Source organism: Gopherus evgoodei, chromosome 3 (genome assembly GCF_007399415.2).
Source record: "Gopherus evgoodei ecotype Sinaloan lineage chromosome 3, rGopEvg1_v1.p, whole genome shotgun sequence".
NCBI lineage: Eukaryota > Metazoa > Chordata > Testudines > Testudinidae > Gopherus > Gopherus evgoodei.
The window spans coordinates 192,013,000-192,038,102 of NC_044324.1; the positions used below are offsets into that span (position 1 = coordinate 192,013,000).

The window sequence follows — 25,103 nt, forward strand, 5'->3', positions numbered from 1 at the left end:
CATTGAGTATGTCTTCTTCCCTAAATGTATTGTTTCTAACCCCTATGCAGCAAAGGGAAAAAAGAGCTTTAACTCCAGTGCTTTAACTGCTATGTTGACATTGCTAATCTGACGGTTTTCTATGAACATAATAATACCTAGCTCTTACGTGGCACTTTCTATCATCATATTTCAACATGCTTTACAAAAGGAAGTAAGTATCATAACCAAGGCATTTATTGTCATAATATTCTGGTATTTTGAAAATGTCCCTCATAGTTGAGTCTGTTCAGTACGAAAGTAAAATTTCTGAAAATCTGTCTCCAACTCCATTAAATAAATACGCAAAGCATTTTATTGTACTGAAGTTATATGCACAAAATGGAATGTATCATTACAGGTATTATTGCAACTATTATGAATCTGGAAAAGAGATTGAACCAACAGTGTTCTGGAGATGAATAAAATTAAATTACCCAACTTAGAGCCATACAGAAGCCCAATGCCCCAACACTAGTGCTTAAATAAGCATAGTATTTAAGAGTATCATCATTGATGTGATTAGGGAGTTCTTGAACTGATAAAGGGATTTATACACTTCCCCCCACCATCTCATGACAAACAAAAATAAGCCTTTGACTGAAGAGAGAAAAATTAATGAAACTGCATAGATTTTACAACTCCATCTGATGTACGCTTTAAATTTACAACCGTGTATTGAAAGCCCAGATATGCACAGGAAAGGAAATGCTGGCCTTTTTGAAAACAAAAATCAGTGTCCCTTTGCAGTGTTTACGTAACATTTTGGGAACATTAAAGTATCCAATTAACATTTTGTGAGTATTTATTCTCCACGTCAAAGGGAATAACTTTTTTTAAAGGATCTTGATACATTGATGTAGGCAAACATTTTCAAACTTTGATGCCTAAAATCCTAAATCCATCTTCAGGCAGCATAAGTGACTGAATTTTTCAGAGGCTCCCATTAGAGTTAGTGGAGATGCATGGACTCATCACCTTTTTAAAATGTGGTCACTTTATTTAGGTGGCTAACATTAGTTACTGAAGTCTGAATATTCTAACCCTATACTTAGCTTTACTGTCCAGGTGAATTTACTGGGCCTGATTCTCAGCTCTGTTATTTCAATCTTGCATCAGTGAAACATAATGGAGAATAAAGACCTTTGAGACCAATAGGATCTATTTCTCATAAATTAGCAAAGAATCAAAGTATTAATGGGAGAACAGGTCCTCAATATATATGATACGAGGCAAATCCCCTGTTCATCTGATTAGACTGGTCCATCAAGTTTGATATCTTATGTACTCCTAATATAGTAGAATTAAAGCATTAACCTTCACTTTTGTTGTCCTGTCATTAGTAGCTTTTGAAAATTTAACAGGTAGACTTGTGCTTCCTAGATCCACATTCCTTTGATAGATGCCAGAAATATGGTGACTAAAATTACAATCCTGGTCTTAAATGCAAAAGCTCTTCGTTTCATGTTTTAAATCAACTGTTTTTTGAATGTATTTTATGTACTTCAGCCTATTTATGTAAGTGTCTGACTTTGAATGTCATTTTGTAACATTCAGTTTACAATTTGTTTTCTATAGGTGGAAAAGTATAAATTATAGCAGTCAGTCATTTTGAGGACTTAACTTTTTTTTGGCCAGCTACAAATATAAAACTGAAAGGAAAAGAGGAAAAGACTACCTGTGTGTGCAAACATAAATCATGTACTGTTTGTGCTATTACTGATGGAAAATAAGACATTTTCATGTGATTATTTAACATACATAAATACTCTTGCTGTATGATGTGGTACTACAATACATTTCAAAGAGAACCTTTTATTATTAAAATACAAAAATATGCTTTGTTAAAAGGATTAAAGAAAATAACTTAAACTCTGAGAAGCAAGAACATTCATAGTTGGGACGGAAACTCCTTATGCCTTTGTATTGCAATAGTTAGGCCAAATTCTGCCCTCAAAAGTTTGAAAAATCCCCTTGATTTTCAGTGGGATTTATGCAGGCATATGAAGGTAAACAGTGATTAAAGATGGGAGTTTCAGAACATTCTTGCTATATTGTGGATTCAAGTCATATCCTCAGTTACTTTAACAATTTAGATTTATTTTTGTTTACAGTAATTTTAAAATAAAAGAAATGAGGCACTGATACGGTATGGCTTATTTGTGTCAGCGTACCGTATTTTTGTTTCTAAGGGTTTGACACCATGAATAACCTAATGCATCAAGGGAAAGAATATTTTTTTGATAACACAACTGTTTGCCCATTGTGTCTAAGGACAAACTGTGATATACCAAGGATAAAACTATTGATTCAATGAAATAGCTTAGTTCTAATGGAGTTGAACCTTTATATGATAAATGTTTTGCCATGTACTTGCCGTACATGTACAGTAGCTACTTAAAACATTTATCTTTTAGCTGCATTAAGGACCTAATCCTGCCGTCTTGACTCAGAGAACTACCACTTTAATGGGAATTTTCAGTGCAGGACTTAGTCCTAAAGGTAGTTTAAAGATAACTATTTTTTTTTTTTGGACCAACTTAAACCTGAAATCATTATTAAAAAAAAAAAAAAAAATTCCTGCAGACAAAAAATAAAGGGCCAAAGTTGATTTTCTTCAAATTTTGAAAAAGATAAATATGCTTTTTGGCTAAAATCTTGTATACCACATTCAAACCTGAAACACCTCTGCCTCCTCCCATTGTTATAAACTCCTGAACATATGGTTTTACAATGGAATCTTCTAGTGACCCTTAACTACAGTGTCTTGAATGCAACATTAAAATAAATAAGATAATGTAGTACAGATAAACATGCCTCCAAATCATATACCCGTTGTGCAATGAAACCGTAATTCTGAAGATGAAAGGAGAAGCTCATTTGAAACTATTAAATTATTTTTATATGCAATTGAGGTTTTGGTTTCTTTCCAAGAGTTCCTTTACTAGTTTCTCTAGAGAGAAGAGATGCTCATCCACATCTTCTGGTACAAGATTCCTGATGGAATTGGCAAGTTCAAACAAGTATTCTGTGTTTCTTCCACTAGGACCAACTGCATTAAAAATCTGTTCAGCAATGTCTTCTAGGGGTGCTGGACCAAGATAGTTAGGATTATCACAAGTTCCAATATATAATAATACATTAAATGGTTTTATTGAGGGATCTTTTGGATAGAAAATGACAGTTGTAGTCCTGTAGCCTCCTTTCTCTCTGAAGTCGAGGTATGCCTTTACTTCAACTTCTTGTCCTGCGGGCAATCTGTAAGCAACACCCCATACACAACCCTGTTGGAGAACACAACCAGAAAGATAAATCCAAACACTGAAAGAATACTAGCAATAAACTAAATGTAAAACATATTTTGTTGGTAGAGCCCTTTCTACAAATAGTTTTCTCCCCATCACCCTCTCCCTTCTTTATTTAGGAAAAGAGCTGAAATCAAAATGGTAGTTTTTGTTTAAGAACTCTCAGCTGATGATGATTATGCCAAATTATTTCTGCGTCCTATTACTGATATTGGGCTTAGTTTTAGAAATAAAGGAAATGTAGTGCAGTTTATTTCTGCTAACATTGTTTAGTTGTTGCATCTGAATTTAGAGCACTAAACACACAGGTTCATTTCTGTTAAATAATGTTTGCTAAAACATCAGCAGAAGGAATATAAAATGAGTTTTCACAATCTCACAGAAATAGATTAAAAATAAATTCCTTAGATGGAGTGGTAGATTTAAAAGTAATTTTCATTAGATTATTCTTTTTAGGTATGTCAAGCTTCATCTCTAAAACCTTGAATATTGCTTTATTCTGATACCTATATTTTAAAGGATTTGTGTTTTAATTTATATGTACCACCAGTGTGTAGAATTAAGAGAGAAGGCTGTCTTAAAGTTTAGCTTTATTTTCTACTACTGGGGAAATTCTACGCATGCACATAATGAGCTGCACATATTTTTAATTTTTTGCACAGAAAAAAGCTGCTGCTGAAAAGTTGCTGCAGTTCCATTTTTTGCCCACCAGAGGGTGCTGTGGTGATAGAATGCAACAGCTCCCAGTCAGTAGGGAAGAGAGAGCGCGCTGCCTTCACAGCACCTGTAGGGCCAGGTCAGGAGACAGGGTTATGGGGAGGCAGATAGCGTGGGGTGATGGGGGTTCAGACAGGGACTCATAAGGGCTATTCAGGGAGGACAGACTGGGGCAGGGGCTGAATGGGAGTGGAGGCACAGAGCCACATGGTGACGGGGGAGTGGCTGAGTGGGGACACAGAGACATATGGGGATGAGGAGAGGGTGTAGGGCTACAGGAGGAGGGGACTGGGGGAGGAGGGACACATGTCTGACTGAATGGGAGAGGCTAAGGTCTTCATGGGGGAAGCTCCCTAACAGCCCCCCCTCTCCCAAAACAAAACCCATACTTCTCCCACCCTCATCCAGCAATCTCCAAGTTCACACCCAGGATCCTTCCCAGCAATTATTTCCCTCTCTCTCAGCTCCTCCATTATCCCTGAGTCCCTCCAGCCTTTGCACTGTTTCTGGGGTGTGTGGGAAATATGGTTCTGTATTGCAGTTTTAAATGAATTATTACTCAGAGTATTAATATGCCTAGTGAAGCATCTATTTGTCAAAAAACATTTCTGAATCTTTTTTGTCTGTATTGTTGCAGGCATACTTGCTGACGGGTATTTTGAAATAAATGACAAAAATAATTGAAACTGATGTGATTATATTGTTGTTTTGACAAAATATGAAGAATTTTGCAGAATTTGAAAATATTGTGCAGAATTAAATTTTTTGGTGCAGAATTCCCCCAGGAGTAATTTTATCAGAACTATACCTTGTATATCAACCCTATATGCCAACAACACTGTTAGCAGAAATGGCATTAGAACATCTTTAAGAATCTGGATGTTTAGCCATGTGTCATAGAGCTAGGTGGGAATTTTCGGAGGAAACGTTTTTTGGTCAGAAAATGCTGATTCATTAAAACCAAAACTTCTAGTGGAAATGTGTGCATTGTTGTTGTGGGTTTTTTTTGTTTTTAAAGAAGGTTGGGGGAACGACAAAAAAACCTGAAGGTTGCGGAGGTCCAGGGTGTATTTTCTGGTCAAAGAAAAACCTGAGCCCAGAACAGCCAACAGTTTCATGCTTGGGGCGTGTGTGTGTGTGTGTGTGTGTGTGTAAAAAAAAAAAAAAAAAAAAAAAAAAAAAAAGGTCTAGGATTTGTTCCAATGAGAAACAAAAACAAGGTTGAATCCTCAGTTCTTCACAAAACAGAATTCTTGATTTCTGGCCAGCGCTAATGTTTTGTCTTCAAAGCTACAATTCCCAGAGCTTTAATTTTTTTTTGGCTTAGAGGTGGTAATCTCTCCCTCCCTTTATATATATTTTCAAACAAGAAGAGAAATCCTAGTGACTGATCCCAGTGAAATCTGTATACATACAGTGACCAGGCCACAAGTGCTTAGCAGTGATTTTTAGATGAGGCCTTAATTTTTTGTTACATTCCCTGTCCAGCTGTCTTCTCCTGCAACTTTACAGAAGGCAGTAAAAAGAAATGGTGATTTCTAGGATACCCATTTATCATAAACAGATAAGTAAGAGTTAATAGAACAGAAGTACTTCATCTCTCTTTTGCCTGTAAAGGGTTAACAAGATCAGTGAGCCAGGCTGTCACCTGACCAGAGGACCAATCAGGGGACAGGATACTTTCAAATCTTGAGGGAGGGAAGTTTTGTGTGTGCTGTTAGATTTTGGTTGTTGTTCACTCTAGGGGCTCAGAGGCATCAGATGTGCAACTAGGTTTCTCTCCAGTCTCTCCGATACAGGCTCTTGTAAGTTCAGAATAGTGAGTACTAGGTAGATAAAGCGAGTTAGGCTTATGGTTGTTTTCTTCATTTGCAAATGTGTATTTGGTTGGAAGGAGTTCAAATGTGTATTTGGCTGAAAGGAGTTCAAATTGGTATTTTGCTGAAAAGATTTTAATTTGTACTTGTATACTTAGGCTGGGAGGGTATTCCCAGTGTCTATAGCTGAAAGACCCTGTACCTATTCCGTCTTAAATTTACAAAGATTTTTACTGTTTTTCCCTCTTCAATTAAAAGCTTTTCTTGTTTAAGAACCTGATTGTTTTTTATGCTGGTGAGACCCCAGGGGACTGGGTCTGAATCCACCAGGGAATTGGTGGGGAGAAAGGGAAGGGGGAGAGAGAGGCTAATTTTATCTCTGTGTCAGGATTACTTTCTCTCTCAGGGAGAATCTGGGAGGGGAAGAGAGAAGGAGGGGAGAAGGTGCATTTTCCTCTGTTTTAAGATTCAAGGAGTTTGAATCACAGTGATCTTCCAAGGAAACCCAGGAAGGGGAAGCATGGGAGAGGCAACGGTGAGGGAAAGGGTTTACTTTCCTTGGGTTAAGATCCAGAGGGTCTGGGTCTTGGGGGTCCCTGGGCAAGGTTTTGGGGGGACCAGAGTGTACCAGGCACTGGAATTCTTGGTTGGTGACAGCGCTACAGGTTCTAAGCTGGTAATTGAGCTTAGAGGAATTCATGCTGGTACCCCATCTTTTGGACGCTAAGGTTCAGAATGGGAAATTATACCATGACACCATTAAGGCAATGATATTGCTTCTTACCAAAGGAAGTTACTTATTTTTTAATTAATTCAGAAATAGCCTCAAATTTAACTTGCCCTTCATAGGATACTACAAGAGGAATCCATTGTTGAGATGAAGTTGGTATAAAAATCCTTGGGAAGTTACTTATTTTGCAGTTATTAGACCATGTTGTGTACAACAAAATATTAAAAATACTTCAGTTAGAAAAAGCAACTACTACATGTGATAGTTACTTGTCATAATGAACTATGTTTTTATTTCCTTCCCCTGGGACTGCATCTGGTTCAACCAGTTTTATCTTTGGCCAATACTACTTCAAATGGGTACGTCAGTACCAGTAACTTCTCCCCAGATTGTTTTCTTATGTGGATAAGCTCTGAGAGTTTGGGTGCAGGAGAAATTTTTGTTTGCTTCTAGATCCAAGTCTCCTCTTGAGCTGTGGGCTACCTCTACTGCTTATGCATACTGATACTGAAACAATGAGAGTATAAGTCTTGTTGTTGCAGGAACACGGATGTTAAAATACAACTGTTATGGGCCAAACAGTTCATAGGCTTGGTATTGGATCTAGAGGAGTATTGGCTCAGATGTCAAAAGGAGGAGGCAATACGACAGTTTCAAGGGTAGCGTTCTGGCTTCTACCCCTTGTTATTTTCCCTTTTAAAAAATAATTTTCAAGGAACTACAAAGGGAGAGTGTTTAATTTGAAAATGTTGTTTTGGAGAACTGCTTTAAAGTTACCTCTCCACCTTTCATTCACTTTTGTTTTAGACATTTGTGCTCAATTTCATTATAAACAAACCATCTGTTGAATCAGTTGACTGTTTGTCTATATATGTGATATTCTCAAAATAACTTAAGGTTGTATCTAAATCAAGATTTAAAAAAAAAATCTGGTGGTTTGCTCTGGGACTCCTGCAATCACAAATAAGTTGGCTTAACAATAGAAATACAGCAAAAACAAACATAACCATTCTTTGCTTATATGGGAGTGTGTGTATAACATAATGGTATCCAACAGTACTGTAGTGTGAAAAAAATTTACCAGAAAGATACAGAAAGTCACACTGACAGACACTGTACTGCATTGTGCTTGTTTTGTCAGCTACAAAAACAGTTGAAGTTTATGACTACAGTTACGTTTACCTCTATTCGTTGCTACCATTTCAGGGAAATGTCAATGTTACAAGTATTTTGCCTCATTGAATAATAATTAAAAGTACAGTGAATCTTCACTGTTATGTCAGGCATGAGCCCTGTTTAGACAAACTCCCTCCAAGGTGCCCAAGCTTCTGCACATTATGTACACTGGCTACAGACCAGGCTCACCCTAGCCCAACAGATAATTAGGCTAGCATGTATGACCTAAAAATGAAAACTTCCTCAGCTCTTTGCAAGGAATTTATTTAAATGAGCTCCCTACCTCGTCTCACACCACTGCTCACTAGGCTTAGTGTCCTCCCTGTCCCAAATTCAGTTGTACTTGATAATCCCCCTTCCTCCTCAATCTAAAATAAATGAAAATCCAAGATGGCTGAGGGAATTTACCAGTGGACTGTTGTGGACCCCTTGTCTAATAAGAGTGGAGTGGTGACTCCTACTATTTCTCTCTTTGCACACTGATTCTTATTTGGGTTTGTGGAAAATCTTATGTTTGGACCCTTGTTTCCCCTCTCTAATTTACCATTGCTCTGGCTCCTCTAACATTTCCTCCATGACTGACTAACAGACATTTATCAGGCAGCTAGGTAAGAATCTGCCTGTCATCTCCCTCCCCATCTAGCCTCTTGGGCCTTACCCACAGTCTCCATCTACATATTCAATTCATCCCTGGAGCCATCTTTTTTCCTGGCAGCAGTGTTAAAGCCAAAACCTGCATTATCATATCAGAGGAAAATCCCTATTGAAAAAGGAGCAGCCTTTGGGTTTACATAGCTTGGGAGGCTCGGGAAGCTTTAGTGGGTCAGCAACCACAAACAATTTTAGGCTGAACAGAGCTGTTAGATGGGAGAAAAGTTTGGCAAACTCTACCTGTTATTTAAATCTTCTTTTGAGATTTTGTTCCCATTCTAAGACCAGTGCTCTGATTTGGGTGTCTTGAAACGAAACCCAAGAGTTGTCATGTAACAATTACAAAAAAGTGTATGCAAGATCTTCCACTATTCACAGGTCTTTTGACAGACTAAAATGGTTCCAAAATTGTCTGTAGACTGCTGATGATCACTTCCAGATGGTTCACAATGGTGAAGCCTCTGTCAGTCTTCAAGCAGTAAATGATTCATGGTAGGTATAGCTTAATGCCAGACTCTTGATGCTTATGGAGGTGTTTTGAATGGCTGAACTTAAACACCCATGCACCTCTGCATCCTGCACAGATTAATGTTTTCTTGTGTGGAAGCTTCTTTGTAAATTTAACTGAAAGTCCTTGGACTGCACCAAAATTGGTGTAGCAAAGGCACAGAATGATAGTGTAAAGTGACCTGGACAAATCAGAGCAGGGGATGCTGCAGGATGGGGGATGTTTGGTACTAATAAATGTAAAATTCTACCCCCAGAGAGAGGAAACGAACAGTAGAGTTACACAACTGGGGATATGGTGGGTTTATAGGTCCCTCACTTCCTGTGAAAGAGTGACAGAGCAGTACTGGCCCAAGGAGGTCCTGCCCCTCAAGAGCTGCAGAGAATGCTCCAAATGGAGGATCTGCTTAAAAGGGGACTCTTGCAGTCAAGTAGGGGCAAAGTGAAGAAGAGGCTGCCTGCAAGAAGGAAGCTAGTTCCTCTTTAGCCAATTCCTCTTCTGGGACAGAGGAATCCACAGGGGGAGGCTTGGACTGTGCGTAAGGCCCAAGAGGCTAGACCTCTTTCCTCCTCTCCCCACCTTTCCCCCTCCCCGACAAAGAAGAATCATTGGACACTGGGAAGGGAGTTGGGAAGCCCCTAATGACTATATGGATAATTGAGACTGTTTGACCAACCTTCCACTGGGAGGGAAGCAGAGTACTGTGACCTCACCCCAAACTGAGGAGACAATAGGAAAGGTAGGACATACCCCACACCAGCGTCCCCTGGGCCATCTCCCTAGAGGGGACTGAGATACTCCTCATGTCTTCTCCCTTGGGCCTGAACTTGGTGGAGAGGGAGGTCCCGGATCCTTGTCCCCTACCTTCTTCCCCTTGTCTGACTGGGGGAACCTAAAGAAGGATGGGCTGTAACTTGGCTGCCAGTCCCTGAGATTGCCCAGCAAGGCCACACAAGGACTTTGGGTGCTGTTGAGCTGTGGCCTTTCCTCTCGGCATGTTGGCTCCTAAGTGAACCCTACTACAGGGGGACAACATGGTCTGCACCTCTGCAATAAACTTTATTTTGTGTTGTCTCATAATATTGTCCTATTATATTGTTTGATTACAAGATGATGTATTGCTTCAAGAAAAGGATGAGAGAGGATATGACCGCAGAAGACTTGATGTGGTGTTAGAACCTCTTAAATATGACATAGCATGTACTCTGCCCAATTCTTTTCAACTGAGGGCCACAATGATAGCACTGTGCATCAGGTGAGAATTGCCTCTAACTCCATTTCAGTCCTATTAATTCCAAACTAAGGGCCTGATCCTGTGATGTGATGATGCAGTTTGGTTGGTATCAGTGGGAGATGAGGACACTCAGTATTCTGCAGGCATGGGCTGTAGAAAAGGACTCCTGCCATACATTTAAATCTGGAAGAGAGGGAAGGAAACACAGCCTTCCCTTAGAACAGCCAGATTCATAATTCATGCACTATGTAAGTCTGAGTGATCCATGCTAGACTATTTGCATTAAGGTCATGGTGTGAAAGGATAAACGAATAACACTCAAATGATTAATCTGGTTTCGTATTGCAGTTAAGACAAATGGCTTGAATGCATACAAACCAACCATAAGCACTGTACCCTTTATAAAGATGACATGCTAAAAGAGGCTAAATAAATCTAGTCCTGCTACATGAGAGCACAGTCCTGTTGTCCTAGCTCATGTGGGTAGTCTGACTGGAAGTCATGGGAATCCTTCAATGGGATGACTAATGGTGAGCAAGAACTACCAGACTAGGCCATAATAAAGCAGTTGCATGTAAAATCATGTTTCCTTGTCACAATTTGACGAGACCAGATATCTGGGCAAAACACCTCTCTTGTCTCCCCCAAAATAAAAATAATACTTCTTGCTACTTTATAAATCAGAAAAAAATGTAGGTTTTCTTTTACATGGACAGATTTAATGCCCAATTCTGCCATTCTTCCATGTGTTTTACTCTGCAAATATTACAATGAGACTTTTCATGGAAAAGGGGCTTGCTCATCTGTAGTAAGACTAGCAGGATCAGACCTCTAGCCATTTCCCAAATGGGGTTTTTGTTTAAGCTCACAATATTCATCAGTTCATCTTTGAATCAAAGAGTTTAAGCAAGAGTTACTGTGGCTTAATCTTGACACAGTCCAGATTGTATTTTAGGGGATGTTCCATCAGAACACTGTCTCAAACTGGTAATAGTGTCCAGGTTGTATAAATGTGGCAGCAGCAAAACTTTGTTTGTTTAAACAAGGCAGGTAATTTGGGTATTCAGGAAGATGCTTAAAACTCTGCCTTCTATAATCATAAAGCCAAAGCACTTCTAGTTGATTTAGACTAAATAGCTAAACTAGATCCGTTGAAAGCCATTATATGTACAATTTTGTATAACATTCAGATTTTAAGAACATGTTTTGAAAGCAGGAAAAAATCAGTTATTTATCTACACACTAAAGACAAGAAAATGCAAATTCATAGAGACCTTAAGTTCTGAATGCAGTAGGACATTCTATAGGCTTAGAATAAATATTACGTACAAAAAAGAAGTACTATACCTCAGGATCTTCAACAAGAGTCACAACTCTTCCAGGCTAAAATGAAGAGAGAGATTGCTAGTTCAGTGAAAAGCTTTTTTTGTCAAATCATTAGCAAAAGTGAACAGTAAAAAAAAAAATTTTTTAAATGGACAGAGAACCAAACAAAGAGTCTCACTGAAGTCTGTCCCTTTAGATGATTGGGGCTCTAGCGCGTGTGTGTGTGTGTGTGAGAGAGCTGTATTAGAAAACAACATGGGAGTTAATTGGTGGTAAATAAAACTGTAACTTTTAAGTGGAAGTGGTAAGAACACAGAAATAAAGTTAAGGTTGGTGTAGACAAACAATTTTGAGTTCCTTACTTTTGAGAGTACTGTTTAGAGCAACTCCTGCTGCCATTAAGACGACAATGGCAATCTTGACTTCACTGATGTAGGATTGCACTCTTACTGCTTTTCCATGAGAAACTAATATGTAATTCCTTTCCCACACATCAATTTTCAATAAGGGTTTATCCAATAATTAACTGTGGTTTAAAAAATTAAGTGGTTTATGAAAATTTTCTGTTGTTGATTTCTGCTTATTTTTGTCATCTTACCATTTTCCAGCAACAAACAGAAACACAAAAATAAGAAAACAACCAAACATGTCCCAATAAGAACACATTCTGGGTACATGAGATTGCAATGAAGTACATACCCTTTGGGTGCTGAAATCACTTACTCCTGCCTTGTAATGGATTTAATGCATGTTTGTGTTTTTGTTAATCACATCCCGTTTTCTAATATTTTCAGATTTTCATTTGCATGACTTGCATTTGCCCCTTCAGTTACCAAACAGTCCAGGGGGAAAAGACACAAAATAAATTAAAACTTTAAATTCAGTGGTAGGCTGTAAAGATGAAGAGTGAGTTTCTGATATTTCCAGTAAGCGTGAATGATGGGGCCAAATTCTACATTCACTTAAATACTTGTCGTTCCTACTGATGTCCATGGGAGCTGTGACATACATCAGAAAGCTGATTTGGCCTTAATGGTTTATAGTACCAGAGGAGTTCTTATCCAGGGAGAGGATAAGGATAACCAGTCCCTCTGGAGTTTTTGCAGTAACATCAGTCTAAGACATTATACTTAAACTCCATCCTTTATCTGACAGTGCCTCTCTCTACAAGGTGCAGGTTTTTAGGCAGACATCTTTATTGCACTGAACTCAATGGGGACTCTCACGTGCATCTAGAAGTAGAGTTTCTCTGTTGTAAGTTGGCCCTAAAATAAAATTTAACTCAACAGGGATGAGCTCTGACCTGTGCATCTTAGTGTATATTGTGAAAAGGGGGAAAACAGGAATTCATCTGTTTTATGCCAACTAGCTAACATAGAGAAAATTAGTAGAATTGAAAAGTATATAACTTTGCTCCTGTACCAATACATTTACTTATAATATAGTGCACAGACTTTGAACATGTAAAGAGCCTAGCTTGTATAGGCCAAAGCAAGATAATCAGACTTCTTGCTGACAGTCCTTGATTCTCAGAAAAAGTTGATGTTACTTTTTATGTGTACTGTAATATCTCAACTCTGATTGCTTTGCTTTCTGTTCTGGGGAAGATTGTTTAATCTACTGTATTTTTTTTAATACTGTAGCACACCTCTACCCCGATATAACGCCACTCGATATAACACGAATTTGGATATAATGCAGTAAAGCAGTGCTCCGGAGGGGAGGGGGGTGGGGCTGCGCGCTCCAGCAGATCAAATCAAGTTGGATATAACGCAGTTTCACCTATAACACAATAAGATTTTTTTGGCTCCTGAGGACAGCGTTATATCGAGGTAGAGGTGTACTAAAAAGCTGTTCCCATTTAACACCATCACACTCTGGAGTTAGACAAAAACAAGAAACAAACAACAATAAATTAAAGTCCAATGGGCCCATTCCTTCCTTCCTTCCTCCTAATTTGACTTTCTTTTTCCTAATATGCCATGTGACCCTTTTTTGCAATATTCATTAGTTGCATTCACTTCTGCTTCAATTCATTACTTTCACATATTTGAATCCTTTGGGTAATCTCCTAGTCCAAAGGACTGTAAGAGACGCATAAATGGAAACAGGTACTAAAATGCATGCTCACTCATCCTGATGCATACTCTTCAGGAAGGAAAGTGATGGCAGAGGAATGAGTTTATCTAAAGGAGGTGCAGAATATTTTAATTGTGTAGAGTGCCTATCTTACATAAAACTACCCATGACTGGCCACATTAAATACTTATTCATGGTCCCTACATTGATGTGAACAATCATCAGTCAGAAATAAGAAAATTACAGTAAAAGCCGTGTTATCCATCCCTGTATCAACGGGAAAACTCTCTAAACTGGAATTTCTAATCTTCATAGAAAGTCTGTCTTATAGCCCAGTTGCCATGGGTCCAGCAGGCTCCCTACCTGGCTTCATGTGGCTCCCTAGAAGTGGCGACATGTTCCTGCCGCTCCTAGGCAGAGGAACGTCCACAAGGGGTTCGGAGTGAGGGAGGAGGTTTGGGGCAGAGGTGTGGGAGGGAGCTGGGGGTGCTGGATCCAGGGGGTGCTCACCTTGGGCTGCTCCCCACAAGTGGCAACCTGTCCTGGCTGCTCCTAGGCGGAGGCGCAGCAGGCAGCTCTGTGCACTGCCTCCGCCCACAGGCGTGACCCCTGCAGCTCCCATTTACCCCAAGCCCCCTCCCGTGCCCCTACCCTCAGCCCCTCCTTCACCCAGACTCCCTCCCAGAGTTGCACCCCACACCCAAATTCCCTCACTCTTAGTTAAGTGGCATTTTTCACTTACTGGCACCCCAATTCCCCCAACATGATGGATAAAACAGCTTTTACTGTAAAAAGAATCAGAAACCATATATGTAAATGTCTTGTGTTGTGCCCTGAACTTTATTAGACAAGGACAAACTTAAAATGAACTTCAGAGTCAGGTTCCTTCAACTGAGAAAGTTCTGCCACTGCTTCTATGGAGTACATCTCCAGGAAGACAGAGGAATCTCCCAGCTGATCTTAATGGCTACAACAGGATATAGTTTGGAGATGGCCTTTCATAACCAGATTCTAAACCATTCATAGCTTTAAGGGCCTCTTCACTTCTGAGAGAAATTCCAGTGCAAATACTAAAGGCCATATGTTTGAGCCCACCTCACTCCAAGTGTGCAGCCATGTTCTGCACTAGCTGGAGTTTCCAGATAAATCTGAAGGGTAATCCCATGCATAGCAGGCCTGGAAGTGACAAGAGGCATGAATGACAACAGTGAGGTCTGCGGTAAAGTGGCCAGTTACCAGGGTGAATAAAAATCAATGATTTAAAATTTTTTTTGTATTTAATTGGATTTTTTGATAGAATGCTTTTTGAGGAAAAAACCTATCTAAAGATAGTTTTAATTAAGATACATTATAGCTGAAAGCTATCTCATCATGGAATAGAGATTTTAAATTCTAATTCTATAGTATGAGACAATATATTCATATAATGTTTAAGAAAAGTTTTGTAAATGAGTTCCAACAGTTCATGGATTAGGGACCCAATCTTATGAGGTTCAGCGGGCTTCTGTATAGATTATTTAGGCTTAATCTTTTTATCTACCCAATGGGACTCAGTGCTCAATCTGGAAGATACCATCAGAAATGCTTAGTTTTGCAGTTCTCAAACTGTGGATTTGTGTCTCCAGAGGTAACATGCTTGCTAATAGCAAAAATATTTAAATAAATAAATAAAATATATTGATGAGAAATAACAGACCTCAACTCTATTGTCCCTTTGCAAATTTGTGTACACACAGTCAATCCCTTACCTCTCTCTAAAAGTACAAAGTTTCAAAAAGTTCAATGGATAGAAGATTGTTGAGGGCAGAATAGATCTGACTAAGAAGTCTAGAGATAAATGTGAGAAGCGGGGAACATATGTTTGTTTTCTTAAAATATTATATATTTGCTGTTGAAGAAAAAAATCCAGAATACTGATAATTTTTTTAAAATTAAAAAATAAGACATCTGATTCTCTTCCCCCACATGCCAACTGTTAGGTCAGATCCTGGTCTTTTTGTATTCTGTAGATCAGAGTAAACTGGAACATTTAATCTAGGTCTGAATTTTGCCACAATCTTCAATTACATCCATGCAAACTCCTGAAAGATGGACACTTGGACATTCCTAGATGGGAATCCTGCCCACAAACTACCAAGATTCTACCTTCCACCTGTATGTTTGGTTAGCTGTCCAACAACTGGTTGACCAGTGCCAATCAGGCACAACACAAAAGGTGCTGTAGTGCTACAACAGTGCTGCACAATATGCCTCTCTATAATCTTTGAATGTTTATGGCTCAAAAGTCAAATGGAGTATTTGATCAGTGGAAAAGATGACATTTGTCTGTAGACCTTTGATGGTGCTTAATCCCATACACTTTAGTTGGCATACTGAATTCTCGTATCACATATGCATTGCAAATATGAGAACACCGTGCAGTCCTTGAAGATATTCTGCCAGATAATCACACCCTCTGGAACATGAGAATTTTACAGATAGAAAACTGATGCACAAAGACAACAGCAAGTCTATGGCAGAGCTAGAAGTAGAACCCTTGACTCCCAAGCTTGCACTTTCAACCCCTAGACAATATTTATTGTTAAACATGCTTAATGTAATTTCTGTGGTCTTCAACAAAGGCATGTTGAAAAAAGTTATTTCATGTTCCACCGTAGGATAGGAAGTGTATCCAAAGCATGGAATTTGAACTCTATTAATAGCATTGAATTTTGTCTCTTATCTCATGAAAGATAGGCCTTGAAGCAGCTGAGGCACAGAAGTCTGAGGAAGTGTCTCAGAAAACAGCTGTGTTTCTGTCTATCCTAGTCTTCAACTAAGTGTCTGATGTGTTACCAGGTTATAAAGGCATTCCAAAGATTCCAGTGATAAACAACAGTGACCATACTTAATATTTATAATCCTGTGTCCTTAAAAATATATACTTTTATGTGAATAAAGCTTATAAAAATAACTTAGAGTGTGTGTACAGGGGGAAATAGTTTACAAACTGTTGATGCATTGCAAAAGCATAACTTACACTGTGTGTGAGGATTCAGTAATTCCCTAGAAGAAACAGATGTTAACTCCTCTGCAAGGCCCTAAATAATCTTGGTCCTGACCAGCAATTTCTTTTACCCTCCTCCCACTCCTTTCACCCCTACAGGCTTCCTTCATCTCCTTTCTTCCAGCTTCACTGCATACTTCCAGCTACATTGCCTCTTATACTTCAAATGTCTTCCTGCCTAGTTTGCTCCTCTAAATCCACTTCTTCCAACAATAACTCTTTTCTTCATCAGTAATCCCCACACGTGACCTACCAATTATTTTTAAGTGACAAGGAACATGTTTTAATTGGTTTGAAGAGTGCCATGTAAATTGCTGTAAGATACTATTTTTCATAACTAAGTGTTTTCTGAATTTTACTCAAATAATTGACTTTTCTGTTTTCACAAAAAAAAATTATACATTCATATCTCTTTCTGGGGAAGGATATGATGTAGCAAACCACTGACTTGTTTTCTGGTACAGAAGTACTCGATCAAATGTCAATGAACATCACATTAATGCCTGCTAATGTACTGGCCACTCTCACGTAAGACTCTCATACTAATCAAATCAGCATCTTAAAATATAATGGAGCTAATTACTTAATGCAATGTGTTTTGCAAGAAGGTATTAATAATAATTTACATTTTTAACTTTGCCTTCATGCACAGTGTTAACAAGGAATATCTTTCTAATGTAGCATCCTATGTACTATATATCATGGCAGTAATAGCAAGCATTGCATTTTTAACTATTGTTTAACTACATTATTACAATAATGTAAATTGAGCAGTTAAAGTATGAATACAAGGTCATCATTATGTTAAGCTGAGTTTTGTACAAAAAAGCTTGCAGTCATTGTTGTGCATAAAAATGCTCATTATGTTGTCTTTGTTGTACTGACTATGGAATGTTGTTGCAGCAAGTATTTTCAGTAGGTTTTTCAACTTGTAGGCTGGTATTACACTGCTATACGTTGAAATGAGATAATAATGTTGAAGGATTGGTTTCACTTGCAATTTACACACCATGAATAAAATTTGTCCCTGGTATAATTTTGGATTTTAATTCAGTGGCGGGCAACCTGCAGACCGCTGGCTGCATGCAGCCCGTCAGGGTAATCCACTGATTGTCCGCAGGCACGACCACCCGCAGCTCCCAGTGGCTGCAGGTCACTCACCACTGTTTTAATGGGTTCACACCAGAGATAAACTGACCCAGTGTAAGGGACACTCCTGACTCTGCATTTGCTTAGTGTATGTTAAAAATAAAGTTATAACATCTTGTATTAGCAGCAGAGTGGCTTTCAGAGCAATTATAAAGTCACACAGAGGGCGCTGTGTGATACATTTGTGTAGTAGGTTACTGGTTGCAAGTGATAAAACTTCAGAACTAATTATAAAACTTAGATAATGTATATTGTGTACTAGCTCAGTTTTATAATAAACCACAGACTGCAGTGTCATCAATCTGACAAGCTAGCAATCAAAGAAATTCAGTTAAAACAAAATCCAGATTGACTTTACGTTCTTAACTCATTTTTTTCTTTAAAGCACCAGCTTATTTAGGGTTAGATTATACTTCTAGATCCAGCCTTGAGCCAGGGTCAGTGTGTAATCTGCTTTGCCCCAGGAGTAGTCCTAGGAGGCATGGTGTCTCAGAGACTCTCCCCTAAGGAACATTTCCCCTGGTGCTCCCTTCTTGTGCAGGAAAACACAAGTGAGAGAGGAATCTGCCACAGCCCTTTTACAGGATTCTTCATCCACGTCCACTGAAAAAGGAGTAGGCAACCTAAGGCACACGAGCTGATTTTCGGTGGCACGAGCTGATTTTCAGTGCCACTCACACTGCCTGGGTCTTGGCCACTGGTCCAGGGGGCTCTGCATTTTAATTTAATTTTAGATGAAGCTTCTTAAACTTTTTCAAACCTTATTTACTTTACATACAGCAATAGTTTAGTTACATATTATAGACTTACAGAAAGAGCCCTTCTAAAAACATTAAAATGTATTACTGGCATGCAGAACCTTAAATCACTTAAACCACTTCTGAAAGGTTGCCGACCCCTGCACTAGAACCCACTTTGCACACTCTTCTGCACAGCCATGATAGATCAGGGCACAATCTAGTCCACAGTAAATTACAGCTATGACTTCTTTAAAGTTGCCCTGAAAAACAAAGAAATTGGGCATGTGCTGTTTTTGCTGCTTTATGGTGTATAAAGGAGGTCCAAAAGGGTTTTACATTAAAAATTTAGATCTTGTCTGTCCTGGAAAATGCTTGTCTTCTATATATCAGGGAATTTTTATAGAAAATTCCACCTGTGTTAGCATCAGTTCAGCTGTATGAACATTAACAAAACTATGAGTGCTAAACACAAAAGTTTCAGCAATTTAATTATGTTGATATAATTAAAGCAGTACAAACCCAGTAACATGGACACAGTTATACTGATATAACAATCTTTTGCTCGTATGGCTTATTCCAGTACAGGAAGGGGAATAAAGCTGTATCAGTAAAGGCATATTTATATCACTAAAAGTGCATCCACATTATGGGAGATGTACCAGTATAACTATTCCAGTAAAGAATTACAGCCATAACCAAAATAGTTATATGGGTACAAAATCTCTATGTAGACCAGGCCTAAGAGGTCTTCCAGCAAATGCAGGGAAGATTGTACTTGATGTTTCCTGTAGATCCGTTTGTAGGTCTGTATTGGCATTCCAGAAGTTCATCCTGGGTTGATAAGGGTCTTAGTAATCTGAAAAAGCTCTTCAGAAATAAAATATGGATCATTATTTTGCTGTTCAATGATGGGATTGTTTTTGTGTTAAAAAGAGAGACATAAAAATGTTGTATACATTAATTACTGCTGATTCATGTTTGCATGAACCTATGCATCCTCCTTTTGAAAAGGCAGCATTTCCTTTTTCAAATAGCATAATTCTTATATCTTCACTAGAGGTGCTCTCTTTCAAAGTCAGACTCCAGTTTTAGTTTGGAGTTGCCAATGATGTGTAAATGAAGTGACTGCTTTGGGGGGAAAAACCTCAATGAACAACAGAAAAGTATATTTTAATAAAATTAAATTAGCATTTACAATTTTTCTTTCATAAAGTAGGGAAACTTACTTGAAAATTTGGCCCATTTTCATATACCAGGTCCAGTATGTTAATGATTAGTTAAGTATTTCAGATGACTAAATCATTAGCTACATATGCAGCTGTAAATAACATAGCCCTGCCCCATCAATGTCATTCCCCTAATTTGCTGGATGTTTCTGTAACCTATTGTTTCCTTAGCATTTGTTGAGCTATTTAGAATTATATAAGGGTGATAGCCCTTGTGCAATGAGAGCGATGCAGGATTTCAAAATTCAGTAAAAATATATTATGCTTCCTTCTGTGGCTTGAAAAATATACTTGTCCGCAGGAAATTGGAAAGGATGCTTACAACTGGAAATTGTTTTTAACTTCATAATCCTGTGGTTTATTTTTGTTAACACCAGATTTAAAAAAAAAAAAGGATAAAATCTCCCCTCTTTTAGTTTTATTAACAGGCTAAAAATTATAAAGCCTATGCAGAAGGAAGTAGTTTGCGCACATCTCTGCTTTGCGTTAGCGTCCTATTTATAGATTCATACTTCCTCCTTTTAAGATTCAACAAAAATGAGATTTATTTTCTCCTGGCTAGATGCACAATGTCGTTTGGGATATGTTTCTTGCTGCCATTACTGTCTTAGAAGTCTTGCATTGCTTAAAAGATGTCCTATAATGTCTATGATTTAGGTACAAAAAATGACTTTAAGACAGTAAGAGTCTCCGAACTATAAAGAGCAGTTAGCACCTAGTACACTAGTGGCATCATACAACCATAACTTGGAAGTCACACCTGAAATGGTCACTTCCTAATACTTATGAAAGGAAACTAGAGTATTTTGAAGCAGAAGGCACGACTTATTCTTAGGATGTGTTTGGTTGTGTATGCAAGGTAGACAGGTTTTCATAAGTTTTGAAAAAGTGCTGAAAAGATCAGTATAAACACAATAAAAATTAATAACATCAGCTTCCACTAGGTATTCTTATTTTAAGTGAACACTTAAAGTATGTCCTTGCACTTCTACCTTAAGTTAAAATAAGTTTCTCTCTACATGTCAGCACGGTGCCCAACACAATGGGGCCTCATTCTCCTCTGGGATCTTCGGGTGTTACCACCATATAACAAATAATGTTGATAATAATCAACTGGCATTGGTCTCTATGTTGGCTTACGATAAACTTAATTATATAAACAGATCAAATTCAAATGTATTTGTCTCAAACTTGGTACCATCACCCTGGTCTTCTTTTCCCTTCTCCATTTTGTTCTTGTTGCATCTTGTCCCTGTAGATGGATGCCACCGAAGTCAATGAGGCTCCACATAGGCACAGGGGAGTCCATCTGTACTGAGCAGCAAAGAGTCCTGTGGCACCTTATAGACTAACAGACATATTGGAGCATGACCTTCCATGGGTGAATACCTACTTCATCGGATGCATGCACGAAAGCTCATGCTCCAATACGTCTGTTAGTCTATAAGGTGCCACAGGACTCTTTGCTGCTTTTACAGATACAGACTAACATGGCTACCCCTATGATACTTGACATCTGTACTGAGGCAGTTGCAGATAGGGATCTTAGACTATAAGCTCCAAGGGGCAGGAACTGTCTTAAGACTGTTTATACAGTGCTCAGGATGGTGAGGCCCTGGTCCTAACTGCAGCCTCCGGGCACAAATACTTTAATATAAAAATAAATAAAAGTATAATAAATACACTGAATTTCAGTGTGTTGTTAAAATTATATAGAACATAGGTTCCTCCAGAGAATAGTGAGTACTGCCCACACTGATGGCAGTGGTGATGGTAATGGGGTGGTTTACACAAGTGGTGAGCCCATGTAATTGAATCCACATGTAACAGGAAAATATTAATTTTGGAGCTTTGCCAGCTTTCTTTAGAAGCTCTTTTCACATTGTGAAGTACTTCAGCTACTCTGATACTACTCAGATTTAGAAGTGAATCAAGGAAGGATCAATTTACTCATTCATGCCAAATGGCAAATAGTATTTGTATACAGTATTTTGGATCAGTAATTCCACTGATAATTGCATCAGTGCTTAAGGTGAGAAATGAACTTCAGTTGAAAGTAGCAGAATGGATTTAGTTTGGGAGGTTACAAAACTAGCACTACAAGATCTGAGGCTTGATCTACACTACCAATTTATGTTGGCATAACTAATCCACACCCCAAGCAACACAGTTATACCAACCTAACTCCCTGGTGTAGATAGCACTACGTCGATGGGGGAAGGCTTCTCCCATCGACATAGCTATCACCTCTCAGGGAGGTAGAGTATGTATGCCAGTGGGAGAAGCTCTCCAGTCAGTGCAGGTAGCGTCTTCAATAAGCACTCTAGCTGTGCCAGTGAAGCGCTGTAAGTGTAGACAAGCCCTAGGTATTGTATTGGAAATATAGGGACATTTTCTAGTTTTGAAAGGCTGCATATGCTGAGTTCTTTGGAAGTTGTGTGGTGTGGCTTTGGGATTTCTGAGGTATAACTATTACTGTAGTACAAGATTTCTCTCATACAAAATCAGAGCCAATAATTTAAAATTTCTAGCTGTGCAGATGATCGTAACATTGTACTTTTAATCATATGAATATTGAAGCTAGTTTTGGCAATTATTCACCAATTGCAGAAATAAAGGTATACTGTGATTCTTTGAACAATGCCATAAGAGTGAACCCATTTTACTTTTCAAAAGTTTACTTTTGTATTTCAATAGACAAAATAGAGAGCTTGTACATTTAGTACACTGCTGCCTGACCACCTTCCTTCTTTAAAGGGATATTGCCAACTCAATTTTTTTAAATTAAGCAATTAAAAAAATTCCAGTTTTAAAGCATTATTGTAATATATTCAGAAATTCTTTTAAAAACATTTCTTTAAAAATAAAGAGTTTCAACTCCTGTTTCAGATTATATAAGGATCTTTTTAGCATGGTTGAAACTGACTGAGGCCCCAGAGTGATTCTGTGAGAAGTCCCCTGTAAATCAAAAGGACTTAAGCACACAATTAACTACTCACTTGTAAATGTTGGCAAGATTGAACCCAAAGGCCTCTGTCTTGCAAGCTGTTTCTGACCCCCTGTGCCAAAGCAGACCTCCATTGTGTTTGGTGGTGTTGCTCTGCATGGTATATACCCGGCAGATCAGCTTTTGTTAGATTGGGGCCTTAATGACTATGGGGGAAAGGGTCAAACTAACTGCACAGAATGCTGACAAACACACAAGATAAACGGGGGTGGGGGGGAATGTTATTTGTTCTTTTAGTGTGTAACAGAAAGCTATTAGTTGTTACATGCAACTAATAGGTACAAAATGTTCAGACCAGTGTGATTCTCCAGCTGGTAGTGCAAAAGATTACCCAGTAACTTTGGCCATGAAGATGATGTAGGAAGGTAAAAGGGGGTGGTGGTTTGTATAAATGTAGGGGTGGAGGACTGTAAAGCTATATATATGAAACTGATATTAAATATGATGCATTTGGAAGGCAGGGGAAAGATAGAGGGTGTTTTAAAATTATGAAGTTTTTAAGCTATGTGAGTGTGTAGTGGAATGGAGATATGAGTGAAAGGAGTTTGATTACGTGTGTGAATGGGACCTGCTGGTACATGAGAGAATGGTTGAACTGTGGAAGTGTCCTTTGGTGCAGAGAGGACGTGGGGTGTGTGTGAGGAGAACCTGTGTGCCTGTAGGGGGGAAGGGAATCTGTTGGGGGTATGTGGGTGCGTGTTGGGGGTGGGGGCTGCATGCAGAAATTGTGTGGGTGTGTGTATTCTAGTGGGAGAGAATGCCTGAACTGAACGTAGGGGTCGCTGGGAGGAGGGGAGGCAAAGGTTGGGGATCTGTGTTTATGGAGGGGAGCTGAAGAGCGGCCCGTGCCCGTATTGGGGGTATGTGGAGAGGTTCCGCTGTGGGATTTGGGTTAATTTCTGTATAAACTCCTGGGGCTCAGCTCAGTGCTCCCTGCTTTGGATGGGACACGGGTCAGCATAGCGTTCCCCCCTCCGCAGCAGATTAAATCTCTGGAACGGGGAGGACAAACAGCAGCTGCCACCGGCACTTCCCCTCTCCCGCCCCCTGCGGGCGGATGATGGGTGCTTCCCTCCCCGCTCGGGGCACCGGCAGGACACGCTCCCTGCTCCCAGCGCTCACCTTGCCCGGCACCCCGCGGTGGTCGGTGCTGCCCTGCCAGAACCTCCTGCTGTAGCCCGTGATGTACCCGACCATCTTGTCTTCGTAGGGGAAATCCACCTTCCAGATGAGGGAGCCGTAGCCGAACACCCACATGGTTCTCGCCCTGCCTGCGTCCCGCCGGCCGGCAGCCGCCCCTGCCGGTCTCTGCTGCGCTTTCCCCGGAATAAGGGCAGAGGGGCCCCGGAGCGCTGCGTGTCGCACAGCGCCGCCTGGCAAAGCACGATGGGGCTTGTAGTGCATGGGGCCCCTGGGCGCCTCTCCCCAGCCGGTGTTCCTGCCCTGCCCCCGCGCGGGCGTTCGACCTTCCGCGCTCACCCCCGGGGCTGAGGCCACGGGCAGAGGCCACCCCACTGGCAGCCCGGTGGTGCTGAAATGGACTACAACTCCCAGCGTCCCTGTGCGTGCCTAGGGCGCCTCCCGCCCGCGCTTCAGAGGGCGGGGCTGGACAGTCCGGGCGGGAGGGGAGAAAGTGGGCAGGCTGGTGCTGCTGGGCGGGCGGGTCTCGCCTGGCTGTTCCAGTCACTGTCTGTCCCTGGCGTGCGGCTAGTCTAGTGCGGGCTACGCGATTGATGGGGCAGTGCAGTGGGTTCTCTACGGGTATTTTTTGTCGCCTACATGTAAGACCGGTGTTTTCTAGGCTGTAGGTTATATGGCATAATAAGTTCCTAAGTAAGGGATTTCGCAGGTCTTCCTTCTGCCCCAGCCCCTCTGTGGGACTCCTTGGATCTCGGTACCCATTTAAAGCCTGCCTTTCCTCTCCTTTGCTGTAGAGCAATGGTTCCCAAACTTTAACAACCTGTGAACCCCTTTCACTAAAATGTCAAATCTTGCAAACTCATGTTCTAAAAAATAATATTTCCAGGGATATTCTCCTTGACCTGAGTATAAATTATGAAGCAGTGATCTTGGAAACATAAATGTTGTTTTTATGACATGCTTATTATGCACTATTTATTATTAGGGCTTGGCTACACTTGAGAGTTAACAGTGCTGGTGGTGGCTTTACAGCGCTGTAACTTACTCCCCGTCCACACTGGCAAGGCACATATAGCGCTGTATCTCCCTGGCTACAGCGCTGGCTGTACTCCACCTTGGCCTGGGCAATAATGACTATAGCGCTGTTCTTGCAGCGCTGGGGTGCCAGTGTAAACAGTGATTAATCTTACTACGCTGTAACTGATCTCGGGAACCTTCCCGTAATGCTTTTTAA

General features: G+C 39.9%; 2 protein-coding genes across 3 annotated transcripts in view; one reads left to right on the plus strand and one right to left on the minus strand.

Annotated features, from left to right (window-relative positions):
* ASB3 (ankyrin repeat and SOCS box containing 3) overlaps positions 1 to 25,103 on the plus strand; it is a 117,347-nt gene that overhangs the window by 11,520 nt on the left and 80,724 nt on the right. The window lies entirely within an intron of this gene.
* Positions 1,598 to 24,233, minus strand: CHAC2 (ChaC cation transport regulator homolog 2). The gene is made up of 3 exons (XM_030557740.1): positions 23,852 to 24,233; positions 11,504 to 11,539; positions 1,598 to 3,302 (listed from the first exon to the last, which is right to left on the minus strand). Exons 1-3 carry the CDS (start codon positions 24,131 to 24,133, stop codon positions 2,919 to 2,921), a joined length of 702 nt encoding a protein of 233 aa, XP_030413600.1. The 5' UTR covers positions 24,134 to 24,233; the 3' UTR covers positions 1,598 to 2,918.

What these genes read in the sequence shown, in the direction of transcription:
- CHAC2 (XM_030557740.1), bottom strand. Translation starts at nt 24,133, where the DNA reads ATGCACTACAAGCCCCATCGTGCTTTGCCAGGCGGCGCTGTGCGACAC. An exon ending in ACCGCGGGGTGCCGGGCAAG is followed by an intron (nt 11,540 to 23,851) that starts GTGAGCGCTGGG and finishes TCTTCATTTTAG; the next exon opens with CCTGGAAGAGTTGTGACTCT. An exon ending in CTCTTGTTGAAGATCCTGAG is followed by an intron (nt 3,303 to 11,503) that starts GTATAGTACTTC and finishes GTTCTCCAACAG; the next exon opens with GGTTGTGTATGGGGTGTTGC.